Below are 16,536 nucleotides of genomic sequence, written 5' to 3'. Positions count from 1 at the left end.
CCCTGGCAAAGAACGCGAAGAGGAAGTATAAACGGAGGACCCTTTGCGATTAGCCTGTCAGCTGAACAGCTGCATTTGCCCGTATCCAGATTTACATGGGTTTTGTGAGGGAGTGAAATGAGAAACGTGCGGCTTCCAGGAGGCCGAAACACTAAGCAAAAAAGCTGAGTTCGGGGTACGCGTTTATGGGAAGCTTTCAGCTTCATTATCAGCTTAAGGTGTTTTCCTCTACCCCTCAATAAGGGGCGGGAAAGCGTGTGAGTGTGGCAGGGTAGAATGGGTGGAGGAGGAAGGTTCTCCAGCCAAGCGCAAAGCAGCGACTCTGCCGCCTGGCGCAGTTGCCAGGACAGCGCGGCCGGAGCAGCAACGGCAGAAGCCGCACTCGGGTGACGCATTGCAGGTACGAACCAGCCAATCACCGGCTGGCTCAACGACCATCGGGTTACGCGTCACCGCCACGATGCTCCTCCGCGCCGCAAAGTAGCGCCCCTCAGGAGCCGTTCCACCAGCCTTTTAACGGCTCGCTAGGGAATGAAACCCACTTACGTCATCCGTTCGCCCACTTTACTTGATCTCTTGCATTATCGACTAAATAACTGTGAAGAAAGAGGTCCCGAGAAGAGTTTGAGGGGAGGGGGGGGTTGACCGGGACTCGTTTGTGATGTTCCGTTATCTGGAAGCGGCGGAGGGATCTGGCGGAGGGAGGTGTTTATGAGGCGCTGGGGGCGGAGGAGAAGAATTAGTCCGAGTGAAGCGAGCGAGTCGAGTGGTTGTGTGGTCGAGTCTCGGAAACCGGTAGCGCTTGCAGCATGGTGAGTGCTTCGCTGAGCTGCCGGCGCTGGGCCTGTGGGGGGAAGAGGCTGGACTGAATTGACTAAAGAAAGGAAACTCGCCTCCCTTACACTTTCAAGGAGTGGTATCTGCCAGAGGGATGGCGCGAAAGAGGCCGGGGACGCCCGCGACGGTTGTGTCGCAGGTGCTCCCCACCCCCATTCTCCTCAGGGGGGCTTCCTCTAGTGAGTTGAGGGCCGGACGCACAGCTCCCGAGGTCGTGAAGCTCCTTGGGGGCTTGGCTGGAGGATGATGGGTCTGGCATGAGAGACAGCCCAGTGCACGGGGAGGAAAGTGGAAGCAATGAGGAGAGGGAGCGCAGAGAGCCTTCGGTCGGGCGTCTCGAAAGGTCAAGCTGGGGCCGGATTCAAATCCCCAACGGACGGTTAGTGCGGGCGCCAGGAAGCGCCTTTGTCCGTTTGCAGCCGCCATGCGCCCAGGCGGCGGGAGGAGCCCGCGGGGCCCTGGGGCGAGCGCCGGCGCCGTCGTTTGCCCGCGTCCTCCGCGTGCTGGGGTCCGGTGGGCTGGCGGGCGGCGCGCTGTGTGGGCCGAGCCTGCGCCGCGCAGGGAGCGGCCGGTGGGGGCGGGGCGGGAGAGCGCCGCGCGAGACCCGGAGCCGCCGCCCCGCTCAGCTCCGCTTGAGCTCCAGCTGCTGTGCTGGCACCTGCAGGACTGCGGAGATCTCCGCGACGCTGCGGGGCCGTTGGCGGGGATGAGCGGGGGGAGGGGGCCCTCGACGGTTTCCCATCCCCCTCTGGCAGCCTTAATCTTCCTGCTCCATCTGGGCCTTGGGGCGTCTTCCACCACCCCAGGCCGGATGCTTTAAAAAAATTTTTTTTCTAAAGTGTCTGTTGTTGAAAGAAATTAGCTTTACCCCTGAAGTCAGGGGCGCATCCTCGCAATATACATCTTGTTAGGGAAAGTGTTCGGCTCCAGCTTAGGGATTTACAGGCGTTTCCTGTTCACCGCCGGAGAAAAGCAAGCTCCGGAGTGACTGCCTTCTGAAAGTCGGTCGGGTCTCGTACAGTTGAAAGGATGTCTTTGAAGAGCCCCTGTCTGTTCTATTCTTGAAAATTCAACGTGCAGTCCTAATGTTCAAGAACCACGACCACGTAAAACACTTTTCCCCTTCTGCTGCTTTGAAAACGACCCTAATTTCCTTGTAGAAATTGCCAGGTCGTCTTAACGTACACTTCATTTGTGTGGTGCCTGTCTAATACTGTGATGGAGGAGTATATATGGGGCGAGGAGCAGGAAATTTTTTAAAGCATTTTCCGGTCACCTCAGACTGGAGATCATGTTCTTTCCTGGAAAAAAAAAAAAAAAATTGTAACGAGGTTAGTAATCTGCGATACTTATTTTGTGGTTCCTCTGCCAAGTGGTTACAGCGATGGGTGTGTCCAGGAGGCAAGGTGACATCTTAAACAGGAGTTGGGGATCCTTGCCAGCTGAAACCTCCAGCCTGTATGGGTGTGGGGAGAGGAGTTCATTTTAAATAAAACTAGCGTTCATTGAAATTGGATAGATTCGCTTCATCTTGTTTTAAGTATTCTGAATTTGAATGTGCTGGTTACATTTGCTCTCTGTAAGATGTATTTATAGGCATATGTAGTCAACATTAAGGGCTGTGTAGTAGTAAGCTTTTTTTTAAATAAACGAAGGGTAAGGTTTTCTCAGTCAGTTTTGATAATTGAATCAGTAATTCGAATAGATTTTTCTTGGTAGAGTTGGTATCTACGCTTTTGTGGTCGCTTGCCCAGTGTTAAGCTTTTGTAGTTACTGTTTCCATCACTGGTGCTTTGGGGTTTTCTGTTAGATTTGACATCTCTTACTAGAAGAGACAAAGTCGGGAAAAAAAAAATCTTAATAAAAATTGACAGATACCATTAGTAAACTTGAAAGTTGCCTTGAGAAAACTATATAATTAGAAAACTGAGCTTTTAAATTAGGACTCCAATAAAAAAAAAAAATTAGCTGGGCATAGTGGCCTGTGCATGTAGTCCTGGATACTCAGTGGGCTGAGGCAGGAGGATCATCTTGGGCCCAGGAGTTGGAGACTGTAGTGAGCTGTGATCACACCATTGCACTCCCTGGGCAAGAGACTCTGTCTCTCAAAAAACAAGAAAATTAGGACTCCAAGTTAAAGTATAAAAAAATTTGATATGGAAGTAAAGTAAGATTGCTCATATAACTTCTCTTGGGTTTACATGTAGTCAGTATATGCTCACTGAAAACGGGATTGCTTCAAGAGGTCTTTGAGGCCAGGGTGATTAGGTAAGTAAAAAGATAAAGGTAGAAAATTTTTGTCACTTGGGTCTAAGTAATTATTCTGGTAAGGCCTGTTTCTGTTAGGCTCAGAAGATTAAAAGATCAGGCTCTTTTAAAATATAGGAAGTTCTAGCTTCAGCTAGAATTTAGGCCTTTAGTAATAGCCCTAATTTTTATGAAGCCATTTTGTTCCAGTGATCTTGTGGTGAGAGATGCTATGTAAGTGCTGTTCTTCAGAATTAGGTGTCTTTTTAACCTAATGAAATAATTTACATTGTTTTTGGCATAGGTAAAACAATCTGTAATTGTAGAAAAACCATATGAATCCTTTGTTGTAGAACCTGATGAGGGGAATGAGCAGACAGGAATGGATGAAAGATAGCAGTTTGTGTTTAATTTCAAACCTGTGGGCTCACATATTTATTCAGATAAGAACTTCAGATTGTTTTTTTAACTACCTTTCACTGAATAAACTGGCATGTAGGAATACATAATGTATTCACTTTAGGTCACTAATGTAATACAGGTTCGTGTTTCTTAGTGTTGACAGATCACCTATGGTTCTCCAAAATGCACATTCTAGTCCAAGAGGTCTAGGGAGGAACCTGAGAGTAGCACACTAATAATGCCTAGGAATCTGTGGAGTGGCAAGAGCAGTGGGAAGAATTAAATCAATAGCTACAGAAATAACAGTAAGAACAAGTCATCTCTCTAGTGAATTATATTTCACTTTAGTGAGATAAACATACATGTTAATGAGCTTGAGTTTTCCTAAAAGTATAATTCTTCTGGTTCTTCTAAGAAAATGACACTCCTTGGAAACAGAAGGAAGAACCAAATTTGTTTGCCTTTGTAGCAGTTGGGAAAGTTAGTGCTAGCAAGTCTTCTTGCTTTAGAGTAGGCTTTAATCTGGATATTGCTGGTAAAGTTTATTCTAAAACCTTGAACTCTGGATAAGTAGTAAATACAAAAAGCTTCTCAACCTTCCAAGCAAAATTGAGAGCTTTCAGGTTATGTGAGTAATTTAGTCTCTTGGGTGGTTAGTTGATTCCTTGAAGCTCATTTTTGTGATTTCTTCCAAGATTGCATTTGCTTTGAGGTGTAGGGAGTTCGACAAGATGGTATGAGGTCCCTAAATTTTTACTTACCAAGCAAAATTGGACAGTGGTTCCTTAATTGCTAACATCTTCGCTTCTTCCTAAAGCCTCTCACGTTTGATATATGGGAGCCTTCCCAAAATCCCATCCCCCACCACCCTCCATCATGTAGAGAGAACAAACCTGTCTCTCTTCCTGTACAGAGTATAGGATCCCTCAACTTTCACACAGGCTGCAGTATCTGCCACACGTTTAGCTCAACGTTTTTTAACTCTTAAACTGATGTCACCTGCTGCATCTGTCCCTGGGTTGGACCTTGTAGATTTAGTTTGCATAAATTTTCTTGGCTTAAAGTTACATTAAATGGAGTAGGCTTACCATAAAGGGCTTAATAAACGCCATGCACGTCTACATTCTGTGTGGAAATTGAGCTAGTCAGGTTGATACTTAACATTGTAGGTTCTTTAATTTGTATAAAATAATAGTTACCATTAACTCTAGGCTATGTTTGTACATAGCATCTCACTTTGCACACAACCCTACAAGGTAAGTATTGTTATTCTTGTGTTACAAATGAAGTTGACTATCAGAGGTTGAGTACCATGTCCAAGGTCACACAGCTGTTAAATGGCAGAGCTGGGATACTGTGGGATAGCCTAACTGTGACTCAGAACTTTATGCTTCACCCCCACACCATGCCAGGTGGTCCTTCCTTTCAGAAATGATGGAAGTTCTGCAAAATGCAATAAACTGAAGTAATGTAGCTTCTATTGTAACAAAGTAAATAACTCAGTAGATTTACTGGATTTTAAACTTTATTCTTTGGGAAAACAATCTGTGACGGACTTCACACCAAATATTTGTTGGTGGAGGATTTGGACTTTGGGGATAAAAGTGGATACATTTTTATTTTACAGACTCTATTTGAACTTAATTATTGCCTCTTCAATTTTAAATTACCAGCTTTTTTTTTTTAATGAATTTTATTTACATCGTGGTCAAATAAAAATTGTTGAGCAGGGAAAATAAACTACTTTCTGAATTCATTCTCGAATTGTCTCATGCTGTGCCCTAGAGAAAATGTGAGGCTATTCCACATTAAGGTGTTACTTTTCCCAGGGATGTGTTCATTTAAAAAGAATTAAACCAGGCAATGTTTATTTTTCTTTTACTACAAATAAATGAATGGATTAATCATTGTATATTTGACTCCCATGTTGATAGGGATTTTAGATAGGCTGTTTCTTGGCTGTGTTTCTCAATACTCCATAAGCAGTTGCTTCATGGATGTATATACTAATAAGCATTGAAAAAAGTACATGTTCAAAGAATACAACAAGGAGTCTGGATATTTTGCAATCATCTTTATATATTACGGTGGTCTGAATTAAAAGCTAAAAGTTACTGGATGTGTCTGACACCTTAGTGCTTTATCTTGGTTCTACTAATTTTGTCTTTCCCACCCCCATTTAACCCTAGCTTCATTCCTAATCTATAAGATAGGGGATATTGCCATTATAAGGTTATTGTTAAGATTGAGTAAGGATAAAATTTATAATAGGTTTTAGCAAATGCCAGAAAATATTTTCTGAAGAAAACCAAGTGCTATTAAAAAATATCACAAGCCTTAGCCTTAGTTTGGGATTTTAAAAACCAAGAGAAAATGGATGGCCGAACTTTTAAACATTTGGTAAGTATTGTAGTTCAGATGTTCAGAACTCTGAATTCTTTGCATTTACCTGCTGGGTGAGAAGGAATAAGAGCTTATTGCCCTCCCCCCCCTTTTTTTTTTTAAGTTTTGGAAGATCACTTTGATTTCAAAATGATGTGTTTAACCATTTGTGGGAGTAATTTTCATTTTGTGATCCTGAAGCATTTTGATTCAGTGGGAATTTCTGGTGATTTATTTCTGGCATAGAAGTAAGCTTAAGTTTAACTATTCTAATGTTGAAAAAGGAAGCAATGTTTCTTTTGGATTCTAAAGTATAGTTTGAAACATATTTTTAAGTATTTGTGTATCTTAAACTTAAAGCTTAGCTTTGAAGATAAGATAAACCAGATGTGTGCATTTTCTACCCAGATGTGTTTGTTGCTGGAACTAAATGAAACAGTACTGGGTAACCCTTGAAAGGTTTTAAACTTGTTTACATAACTGCTAATCTACATGCTCTCAAGTCACTAACCTATCTCTTTGATCTCGTAGGCTGACCAACTGACTGAAGAGCAGATTGCAGGTGAGAAATACTCAGCTAGATTGTACCCATTAGATTGTTATAAATTGAATAGCCTACTTCAGAATAAGAGACTTGTATGAAAGAATTGACTGTGGTATATGTCATGGATACTAACATAGGTGTAATGTCTTATAGTAATTCAGCCTGCTTTGGCAAGTGGGATTGTCAAGTTGCCTGTGAAAGATGGGCGGGGCTAATTGTAATTAAAGATATGTATTTTAGTCTGTGTGGATATACTTTGGAGCCTTGTGGTGTAGTAGTGGTGGTCTTTGTTTTGTTATTTTTGAAGACTACCTTAGTATAGAACAGGAATTCTGGGTTAGTTAACAGTTTAACTTCAAATCAGTCTCCACAAGAGAAAGGGAGCCAAGAAGTAACTGAGGCAACTTGAAATGGAGAATCAGAAAGGAACACTGAATTTACCCTAGTTAAAATTAGCTAATATTTTAACCTAAGAATTGCATATTTAAGAAGTTGGCATTCTATTTTATAAATGTCACCGTAGCAGTATGGATTTTTCTTTTAAAAAGCAGTGACAGCTATTGAAGCTGCTTAAATCTTGTCCCCTTTAGTTTGCTATGGAAAGTATGTGAAATTATTACATAATTGTATGTGATGTTCTCTTTATGCCATCCCATAGAACATTAATACTTTTTATTTATCCTTATACTTTGAGATGACTGGTTAATGTCAGTGTTAGGGAAATGTTTTTTCTTTCCTTACTGAAGTTTGTTGTTGTTTTTTAATTGTAGTGTTGAAATGCTTTGCAAACTATTCCTTTGTTTTCATTAGAGACTTTATTAGTATGAGCAGCAAGCAGTTTATCTGCCACAGTTTTCACTGTAAGCAGGAAGGGTTTGATAAGAGCTTAAAAACATTTGAGCACTTTTTCTAATGTTAGAGAAAATGAGAAGCCCAGTTGGAACTCAGCTATATAACCTGTTTAAAGCATGTTCTCCACTTCCATAAGAATGTAGAAATTTGGGGGATACCAAAATTATACTAGTCACCTCAAATATTCATCACAAATACTATTTAATAGGCCTGTAGGTAGAAAGCTATTAGTATTAAAGATAAACTTAAGCAGGTTTTATTTTTACTTATTGTGTAATTTGACTTAAACTTAGTTTTTACTTTCTGAGGTTGGTAAATTTACATGTATTGAGTGTTTTGAAGCAAACAGTTTTGGGAATAATTTTTTTTGTTGAGTTGCACTGTTTTAAATGTATCACCGATTTGATCGCATGTCTCCTCAAAAGAAAAAGACTGGGGCCTGGTGGCTGGTCATCTTGGCACTTTGGGAGGCTGAGGCAGCAGGATCACTTGAGCGCAGAGACCAGCCTGGGCAATATAGTGAGGCACTCATCGCTACAAAATAAAGAAAAATAAATGTATCATCAAAATGTTTTTCTGAAGTATTTTTTTTTTTTTTTTGACATAATGTCTCCTTCACAAACTATCTCAGGCTAATACTTTCAGTCTTAAACTCTGACCTTCTTTAATACACCTGTCTTTCATTTCTCAATATTCCCAGTCAGGTAGTTGTAGAAAATTGTAGGGTAGAAAATTGTTACTTAATGTCACTATTGCATGGTTAATGGTCATTACTGCTCTCCTAACACTTTCTCTAAAAAGAAAAGTTTTGTTGGCCGGACGCAGTGGCTCATGCCTACAATCCCAGCATTTTGGGAGGCCAAGGTAAGATCGCGCCCCTGCACTCCAGCCTGGGCGACAGAGTGAGACTCTGTCTCAAAAAAAAGTTTGTATCTATTAATACAAGAGGATCCATCTTTAGTGACTGATAGCATTTTTATTTATTTACTTATTTTTGAGACCAGGTTTTGCTCTTGTTGCCCAGGCTGGAGTGCAGTGGCACGATCTCAGCTCACCACCACCTCCACCTCCCAGGTTCAAGTGATTCTCCTGCCTCAGCCTCCTGACTTGCTGGGATTACAGGCACATGCTACCACGCCTGGCTAATTTTGTATTTTTAGTAGAGACGGGTTTCTCCACGTTGGTCAGGCTGGTCTTGAACTCCTGACCTCAGGTGATTTGCCTGCCTTGGCCTCCCAAAGTGCTGGGATTACAGGCGTGAGCCACTGCACCTGGCCTGATAGCATTTTTAAAGAATACTTGTAGTTCATCAAAACTGTGACATTTGGGACCTGTTCTCTTTATTGTATTTAAGATAAATTCTGTCTTTTTGTTGGGTTTCATCATAAAATTAGGTTTCCAATGAGAGTAGGGGGGAAAATCTGTTCTTAGGTTCTCTTTTTACTCTGCCTTTTCCTAGACCACAGATTTCTAAGCCATTCCTTGGGACCTCCCGCCCCTCCCCGCTAGGTTTTAGTTAAGATTTAGGGCAGAGGAACCAAAACTTTTATGCTACTAAAATAAAAATTATATGAAGTCTGGGACCTTTTTGTTCTGTTTTGTAGGCCCAGTACCTGCCACATAGTAATCATTGAATAAATTTTATTCTCAAAGAGTAACATAAAAAAGTTCTAGAACACAACTGTCCTAAGAATTCTTCTGCCTGCTCTCTTAGTCTCTTCCTCCTAAATTTGGTATATTTTAATATTTACCTTTGAGATGAAGGCAGTTTTTTTATATGGTAAGTTGTAATTGCTGGTGGCTGGTGGTGGTTCATGTCTAATTCCAGCACTTTGGGAGGCTGAAGCAGGGGGACTGCTTGAGCCCAGGAGTTCAAGATCAGCCTGGGCAACACAGTAAGACCGTGTCGCAAAAAAAATGGCCAGGCATGGTGGCTCACGCCTGTAATCCCAGCAGTTTAGGAGACAGAGGCAGGCAGATAACGAGGAGTTTTGAGACCAGCCTGACCAACATGGGGAAACCCCATCTCTACTAAAAATACAAAAATTAGCCAGGTGTTGTGGCCCACACTTGTAATCCCAGCTACTAGGGAGGCTGAGGCAGGAGAATCACTTGAACCCGGGAGGCAAAGGTTGAATTGAGCCTAGATTGCACCATTGCACTCCAGCCTGGGTGACGGAGCAAGACTCTGTCTCAAAAAAAGCAAAAGAAAAAAAAAATTTTTTTTTTTTTTTTTTAATTAAAAGTGCTGGTGACCACTAACATCTTAGAGGATCTGTTTGTCCCCACCACCAAAACTAAAAAGCTTCAAACATGTAATGCAATATTGAATATACTCTGGTACTTTTAAAGTTATTTTTATCATGTGATAATACAGGTTTTTTTTAAAAAAAACTTACTCTAGAGAAAAACATACTTGTTCAGTTGAAGTTACTAAAAAAAAAATTAATTTTTTTTTTGAGATGGAGCTTTGCTGTTGCCCAGGCTGGCATGCAGTAGCACGATCTCTGCTCACTGTAACCTCCACCACCTGAGTTCAAGCAATTCTGCCTCAGTCTCCCAAGTAGCTGGGATTATAGGCGTGTGCCACCCCGCCTGGCTAGTTTTTGTATTTTTAGTAGGGATGGGGTTTCACCATGTTGGCCAGGCTGGTCTTGAACTCCTGATCTCAGGTGATCCACCCACCTTGGCCTCCCAAAATGTTGGTATTATAGGCATGAGCCACTGTGCCGGGCCTAAAATTTTTTATATTACCTGGTCATATAGCACATTCTAGTCTAGTATGACATCACTAATAAGTTCATTTTATTGATAACTCTGCCATGATGTCATTAGTTGTTGCTCTTTGACCTTTGGAAGACTGATAGGAAAAATATATAGTATTTTTTCCTTAAGAAATTCACCCCTAAACCTTAATTTCAAGGTCCAAATTTGTTTGATAAAAATATTAATGTTAACGTATAGCAAAAATTGCAGTAAGTGCCAAGAGTTCCAATACATGATCTTTAAGGGATTATCAAGTTCAGAATTTTGTGAAGAAATAAAAGTTAATAAACAGTCATTTGATTAGTTTTATAATTATCTTGTGATAACATATTTTAATAAAGTTTTTAAAATGTTATTTTAATAAAATTGTACATTTAGGTAATAAACTAGGGAAGGGCCCTGAGGTTGCTAATGAACAAATAAAACTTGAGTAATAAATTTTTCTGAAAGTTTCAATTTGGTCATAGCTAAAATGGATCTTGGTAGGTTCTTTATACCTGTCAATTATGTAGAAGATAGCTGTTCTGTGACATTCAGGGCCCGTTGTCTTTATTGTGTGTTTAGGTTTTGACTCCTGGATTTATATTTCAAGTCATTCCTGGGAGTTAACTGTTTAGAATTATATGCTAGTTTTGAAGTACAGGTAAACTATAAAGGCAGGTGAATTGAAATTGTACTTCGGGGTTTTTATTTTGAGTTCTTGTAGGTATTTTTTACTTTTTAGTGTAAAAATACAAGAAATTTGGAATAAAATTTTAATTTTAAAAGAAATGTTATTCCTTTCTTGAATGAGTAATATAAATAGCAGTGTTAGCATAGACAGTTTTATTTTCTGCATTTTACTTATTCGAGCAAACATTTTAAGTGTTAATAGATTTTAAAACGTATTGAAAGTTATACATAGATAATTTTACACTATGCATCTTCCAGTATTTTAGCTTTTTGTTAAATCATAATAGAAAGGTGATTACTGCTAAACATTGGGAATTTATGCACCTAATGGTAGTGTTAAAAGATGCTTATAGCAGAGAATGTAATATAAACAAATACATATCTCAAAGTCCTTTAATTTTTTTGTAACCTATATTAGGTGCAATGTGTCTGAACGCTAATATATGTATTTCTAGATATTTCTACATTCTGTTTAAAAACTTAGTAAAATTGAAATGTCTTTTTATCAATCATGCTATTTGTAGGTGGAGACTCCCTGATCTATTTTTGTCATTAGGTTGATCTAGGTTAGCACTGTATACTATTTTTATAGAATCAATTATTAGTGTGGTACTAAACTTCTGCTTGGTATTAGATGAATTTCTCTAGAAACAAGTAATACTGAAATAAGAAAGAAGGCAGTTAGGAGGCAATTGTAATAGCTAGGCAAAAGATGATGGAGACTTTGAACTAAAATACTGGTTGTAGAGATGGAGGAAAAATCAGGCAGTATTTAATTGGTAGAATTCAAGACTTGTTGACAGATTTCAGGTGGAAAGAGTTGGCTGTTTGGCTTTTGCTAGTATCCCTAGGGTTGCTTGGGAGTATAGAATTCATTTTCATATGTCTTGCTTGTGATCAGCCAGGGGAGATATATCCTGTAGACAGCCAGAAATAAAGGTATTGAGTGAAATGAGTCGACTAAAGAAATCTTCATTGTAAGTGAAAAAAAAAAAGGAAAAAGTTGGTCACATCTAGATATAAGAGACAGGAGTAAGAGCCTTTGTCAGTGTATGGTAGGAGGAAAATCAAAGTACTGTTATGAAGGCCAGTAGAAGTTTTGAGAGTTTTTCCATGCAGTTTTGGATGCTGCAACAAAATGAGATCATCTTTATCTTGACATTTATTAAGTATTTATTTGTTGGACACAGTTCTAAGTGTTTTACACATACTAATTTTTTTTTTTTTTTAATTTGGTTGGGATGGCCAGGTGAACACCCTTGTGGGCATGGTATACTGTGTTACCCCACATATTGGGCACATTTATGCTATTTCACAGACATAAGGAAGCTGAGGCAGAAAAGGTTTATAACTTGCCCAGATTACATTGCCAGGAGAAGGAACAGAGCTAGGAAATTCTAACCCAGTAGTCAAGTTACAAAGTCTCATTTTAGTTTTTAATGCCATATGGCTTCACACTGAAACATACTTGGTGGATTGGGTGGGTGACTAGTGGTCATTGGTAAACTCAGCATTTTCAGGGATGAGTTGAAGCTGTGTATCATTTTAATAGTGGATTGTTAGGAGAGAGGAAATTGGTATGAGCCAGTGGTGCCTTCCAAAATTTGGGGAAAGATTAGGGCAAGCACTTAAAATATAACTAAGGTTTCAATTTAGTTTTAAGGTAAGAGATATGAAGTTATTTATGTGGTAATGGGCAAATTAGCAGAATAGTTGAGTACAGAGAAGGAGTAATATGATGGAATGAAACTGGAAGGTATGCAAATTGGAGTAGCGATAAACAGGCAGGGAATAAATTGGCCTTGGACTGAAAAGAAGGTATATCATTTCCTAAACGTGTGTCTCATACATTTTCAAATGTATGGCTATGTTGGGGAAGCTTAATGGTCTCATGAACTTGGAAACTTTTTGTATTTGTTTGCTGATAGGGTCCAATATCTTCTGGAAAAAGACTTAAGTGGAAAATACTAGTTTTATTATTTACTCACTGGTATAATTTTGCAGTATCAAAGTTAGGCTGTTTTGGTTTCTTTCCTCCCCACCACCCACCCCCGCCCGGGGCGGGTTGGAATCTTGCTCTGTTGCCCAGGCTGGAGTGCAGTGATGGGATCTTGGCTCACTACAACCTCTGCCTCCCAGGTTCAAGCAATTCTCCTGCCTTAGCTTCCCAAGTAGCTGGGATTACAGGTGCTCGCCACCATGTTAAAGTTTTATTTTAGTAGAGACAGGGTTTCTTGTGTTGCCCAGAGTAGTCTCGAACTCCTGAGCTTAGGCAATCTGCCCACCGTGGCTTCCCAAAGTGCTAGGATTACAGGTGTGAGCCTACCGCACCCAGCCTGTTTTAGTTTCTTTATCCGTACATGGTGAATGAAGCCAGGTAGTCTGGAGTGTTGTACCAGCAGCTTTCCTCTAGAAAGAACATACTATCACAAGAAGATCTTAAGGAATAATTTGTTTCCCTGTATTACAAGGTTGGGGTTTTAATATTCCGAAGAAAACTCAAAATGATCTTTGTTCTAGTGACATGCATTTAGCTAAAACTGGACATTCAAATCTTGATCAGTCCATTGTTATTATAGACTGTTAATAGTCCCTTCTCCTGCCTTACTAGAAAGGGAAAGTAGCCTCTTTTAATTTAGTAGGTGATTGATTTAGACATACTGGCTAACTAAACACAGTACATATAAATAGTATACTTACTCTGTGGATTGTATTTGGGTACCAGTAGTCTTAGGTTAGATCTGTAATTTTGATTTATGGTCCACAGAGCAGCTTCAGTGAAAAATAGAGAAGCCAGTCGTTTGGGGATTTGGTTATTTTCCTCTGCAAACCTAGGATAATTTTATTTTTATCTGGTCTAGATATTAAGAGTTCCCTGTGAGATTTTTAATGAAAAATTCCTTGGTAGATCAACATGAAAATACAGTGGTATGATTGGCCAAAAATGTTTGAAATATTATCATAAGGTTTTGTCACCTAATTGTTTAGTAATCAGTCATATTTCAGATGATGTCTCCATATGTATTTTTGCTTTAAAAGTTTTTTGGGTTTTTTTGAGACATGTGGTCTTAAATGTTGCCCAGGCTGAAGTGCAGTGGCTATTCACTGGCACGATCCCACCACCGAGTAGGCTTTAAGAGTTAATACATTTCATTTAGGTTACGTTTTATTGCTAACCTGTGTATTTGAATTGTGGTCTTTCAAACAGAATTCAAAGAAGCTTTTTCACTATTTGACAAAGATGGTGATGGAACTATAACAACAAAGGAATTGGGAACTGTAATGAGGTCTCTTGGGCAGAATCCCACAGAAGCAGAGTTACAGGACATGATTAATGAAGTAGATGCTGATGGTAAGTCTTTAATTTTGGAGGGTGGGAGGAGATGAAGAAATGATAATGATACTCTATTTTGATGTTTCAACTAAACCATTTCAGGTAATGGCACAATTGACTTTCCTGAATTTCTGACAATGATGGCAAGAAAAATGAAAGACACAGACAGTGAAGAAGAAATTAGAGAAGCATTCCGTGTGTTTGATAAGGTAGGTCAAAGACTGGATATGTCAGATTTTGAGAATGAAATGAAGATACCAGGACGCATTATGAAGGCTTTTCTGATGATTTACCAGCATACCTTAATCATCAAGCAAAAGGTTTTTAAGAATTCAGTATAGATTTTCTAATATATGTATTGCATTAATCTTGTCAAAGGAGGTGTCACTTGACTTCAGGACTCGGAAATAGTGATTTCAGTATAGGACATTTTGCTTGGCTCTTAATGACATTTATAGGTCAACTGTGTAGATTTGTATGCATTTTTAAAGTATGTTTTTCCCCCTAATGTGAAATTTGGTAGTAAACTTACTGAATTTCCATTCCAACTCTTTAAGTCTGTAATTTTACTCAGAAACTATACTAAATTTTTTTCTAGGATGGCAATGGCTATATTAGTGCTGCAGAACTTCGCCATGTGATGACAAACCTTGGAGAGAAATTAACAGATGAAGAAGTTGATGAAATGATCAGGGAAGCAGATATTGATGGTGATGGTCAAGTAAACTATGAAGGTAAATCTTTCAGTCTCACCACATTCTTCACTTTTTTAAGTTAGAGGTGCTTGTTAGGTATCTGATCAGAATTAGTGACACTTCTCCCCCAAATTAGGATGCTAAAACAGTTACTTATATTTAACATTTTGTTAATTCAGTGTGTTGTCTGCAGGCTAGGCAACATTGCTCTCACCTGAGAACTTAATTTAGAAATATTTACCATCAGGTTCTACCCCTACACCTGGAATTGGCATTTTAAGATTCTTGGGTGATTCATATGTAAAGTGAGAAGCACTGTACAATTTTGATTTCGGATTGTGGAACAATGTGGAAAGCACACTTAATCTGAGTTTCCCAAAATGAAATTAATGTGACTTTCTTTTCCCCCACTGTATTATCTTTTTTCTCTAATTGGCTTTAGTCTGAAACTAAAGTTTACATGTGCTTCAAAAGTATCATATCTGACTGTTAACTTTGAGATGGCCATATCATGAAGCAAGGCATTTAGAAACGGAAGGATTTTCAGTAAAACTTTTTATTTTTTCGTGATGTCACTACTTAGAAAACAGCATAAAATTCAATATTATAAAAATTAAACCTAATCCATAGCACTGAATTTACAATATTGACTTGTAACCCAACCCAGCAGTATTCAAGTCTAAACTAAGAGCCAAGAATGCCCTTTTTATATTAGCTTATCTAAAGCATTAATTTGGCTCTTCTTAATAATCTTGAATAGTTACGGTTAATGAAGTTCCAGCCTGGGCAATAAACCAGCTTTCCTCTGTACTTAATTCCAAGGAAGGAGAAAGAGGAATGGAAAGAATATTCAGTGATTGAGTAAATGTGATTTTTTTTTTTAATCAGTCTTTTGCTATTGACTCAAATTTTTTATGTACTTCTTCTTTTTCAGAGTTTGTACAAATGATGACAGCAAAGTGAAGACCTTGTACAGAATGTGTTAAATTTCTTGTACAAAATTGTTTATTTGCCTTTTCTTTGTTTGTAACTTATCTGTAAAAGGTTTCTCCCTACTGTCAAAAAAAAATATGCATGTATAGTAATTAGGACTTCATTCCTCCATGTTTTCTTCCCTTATCTTACTGTCATCGTCCTGAAACCTTATTTTAGAAAATTGATCAAGTAACATGTTGCATGTGGCTTACTCTGGATATATCTAAGCCCTTCTGCACATCTAAAGTTAGATGGAGTTGGTCAAATGAGGGAACATCTGGGTTATGCCTTTTTTTAAAGTAGTTTTCTTTAGGAACTGTCAGCATGTTGTTGTTGAAGTGTGGAGTTGTAACTCTGCGTGGACTATGGACAGTCAACAATATGTACTTAAAAGTTGCACTATTGCAAAACGGGTGTATTATCCAGGTACTCGTACACTATTTTTTTGTACTGCTGGTCCTGTACCAGAAACATTTTCTTTTATTGTTACTTGCTTTTTAAACTTTGTTTTAGCCACTTAAAGAAAATCTGCTTATGGCACAATTTGCCTCAAATCCATTCCAAGTTGTATATTTGTTTTCCAATAAAAAAATTACAACTTACTCAATGGTTGCTCTGCATCTGAGTCATTTAACTGTTGAAGTCTAATGATTTTGAAAATAAAATATGGTGTTGGTTTCTGCTTGGTATAATACAGATAATTTTTCTCGTGTGGGGAAGAGCAATAGAGATGGGTGGCAAAATAGTGAAGGTGGGAAAGGAAGAAGGATTGGAAAAGAGAGAGAAGCACAGAAAAGAGGAACAAAATAAGGGGTGTAACAGAGACTGAG

At 39.0% G+C, this 16,536-nt stretch overlaps 1 protein-coding gene across 1 annotated transcript; it reads left to right on the top strand.

The window, feature by feature from the left end:
• Positions 1 to 710: 710 nt before the first annotated feature.
• Positions 711 to 16,308, top strand: CALM2 (calmodulin 2). The gene is made up of 6 exons (XM_012473732.3): positions 711 to 812; positions 6,400 to 6,430; positions 13,911 to 14,054; positions 14,139 to 14,245; positions 14,635 to 14,770; positions 15,666 to 16,308. Exons 1-6 carry the CDS (start codon positions 810 to 812, stop codon positions 15,692 to 15,694), a joined length of 450 nt encoding a protein of 149 aa, XP_012329155.1. The 5' UTR covers positions 711 to 809; the 3' UTR covers positions 15,695 to 16,308.
• Positions 16,309 to 16,536: the final 228 nt, after the last annotated feature.

This window comes from Aotus nancymaae, unplaced genomic scaffold, assembly GCF_030222135.1.
Source record: "Aotus nancymaae isolate 86718 unplaced genomic scaffold, 86718_ANA_hifiasm-v0.15.2.pri h1tg000057l, whole genome shotgun sequence".
Taxonomy (NCBI): Eukaryota; Metazoa; Chordata; class Mammalia; order Primates; family Aotidae; genus Aotus; species Aotus nancymaae.
Note: the sequence above shows the minus strand (reverse complement) of the source record. Positions and strands in the feature narration are given on the sequence as shown.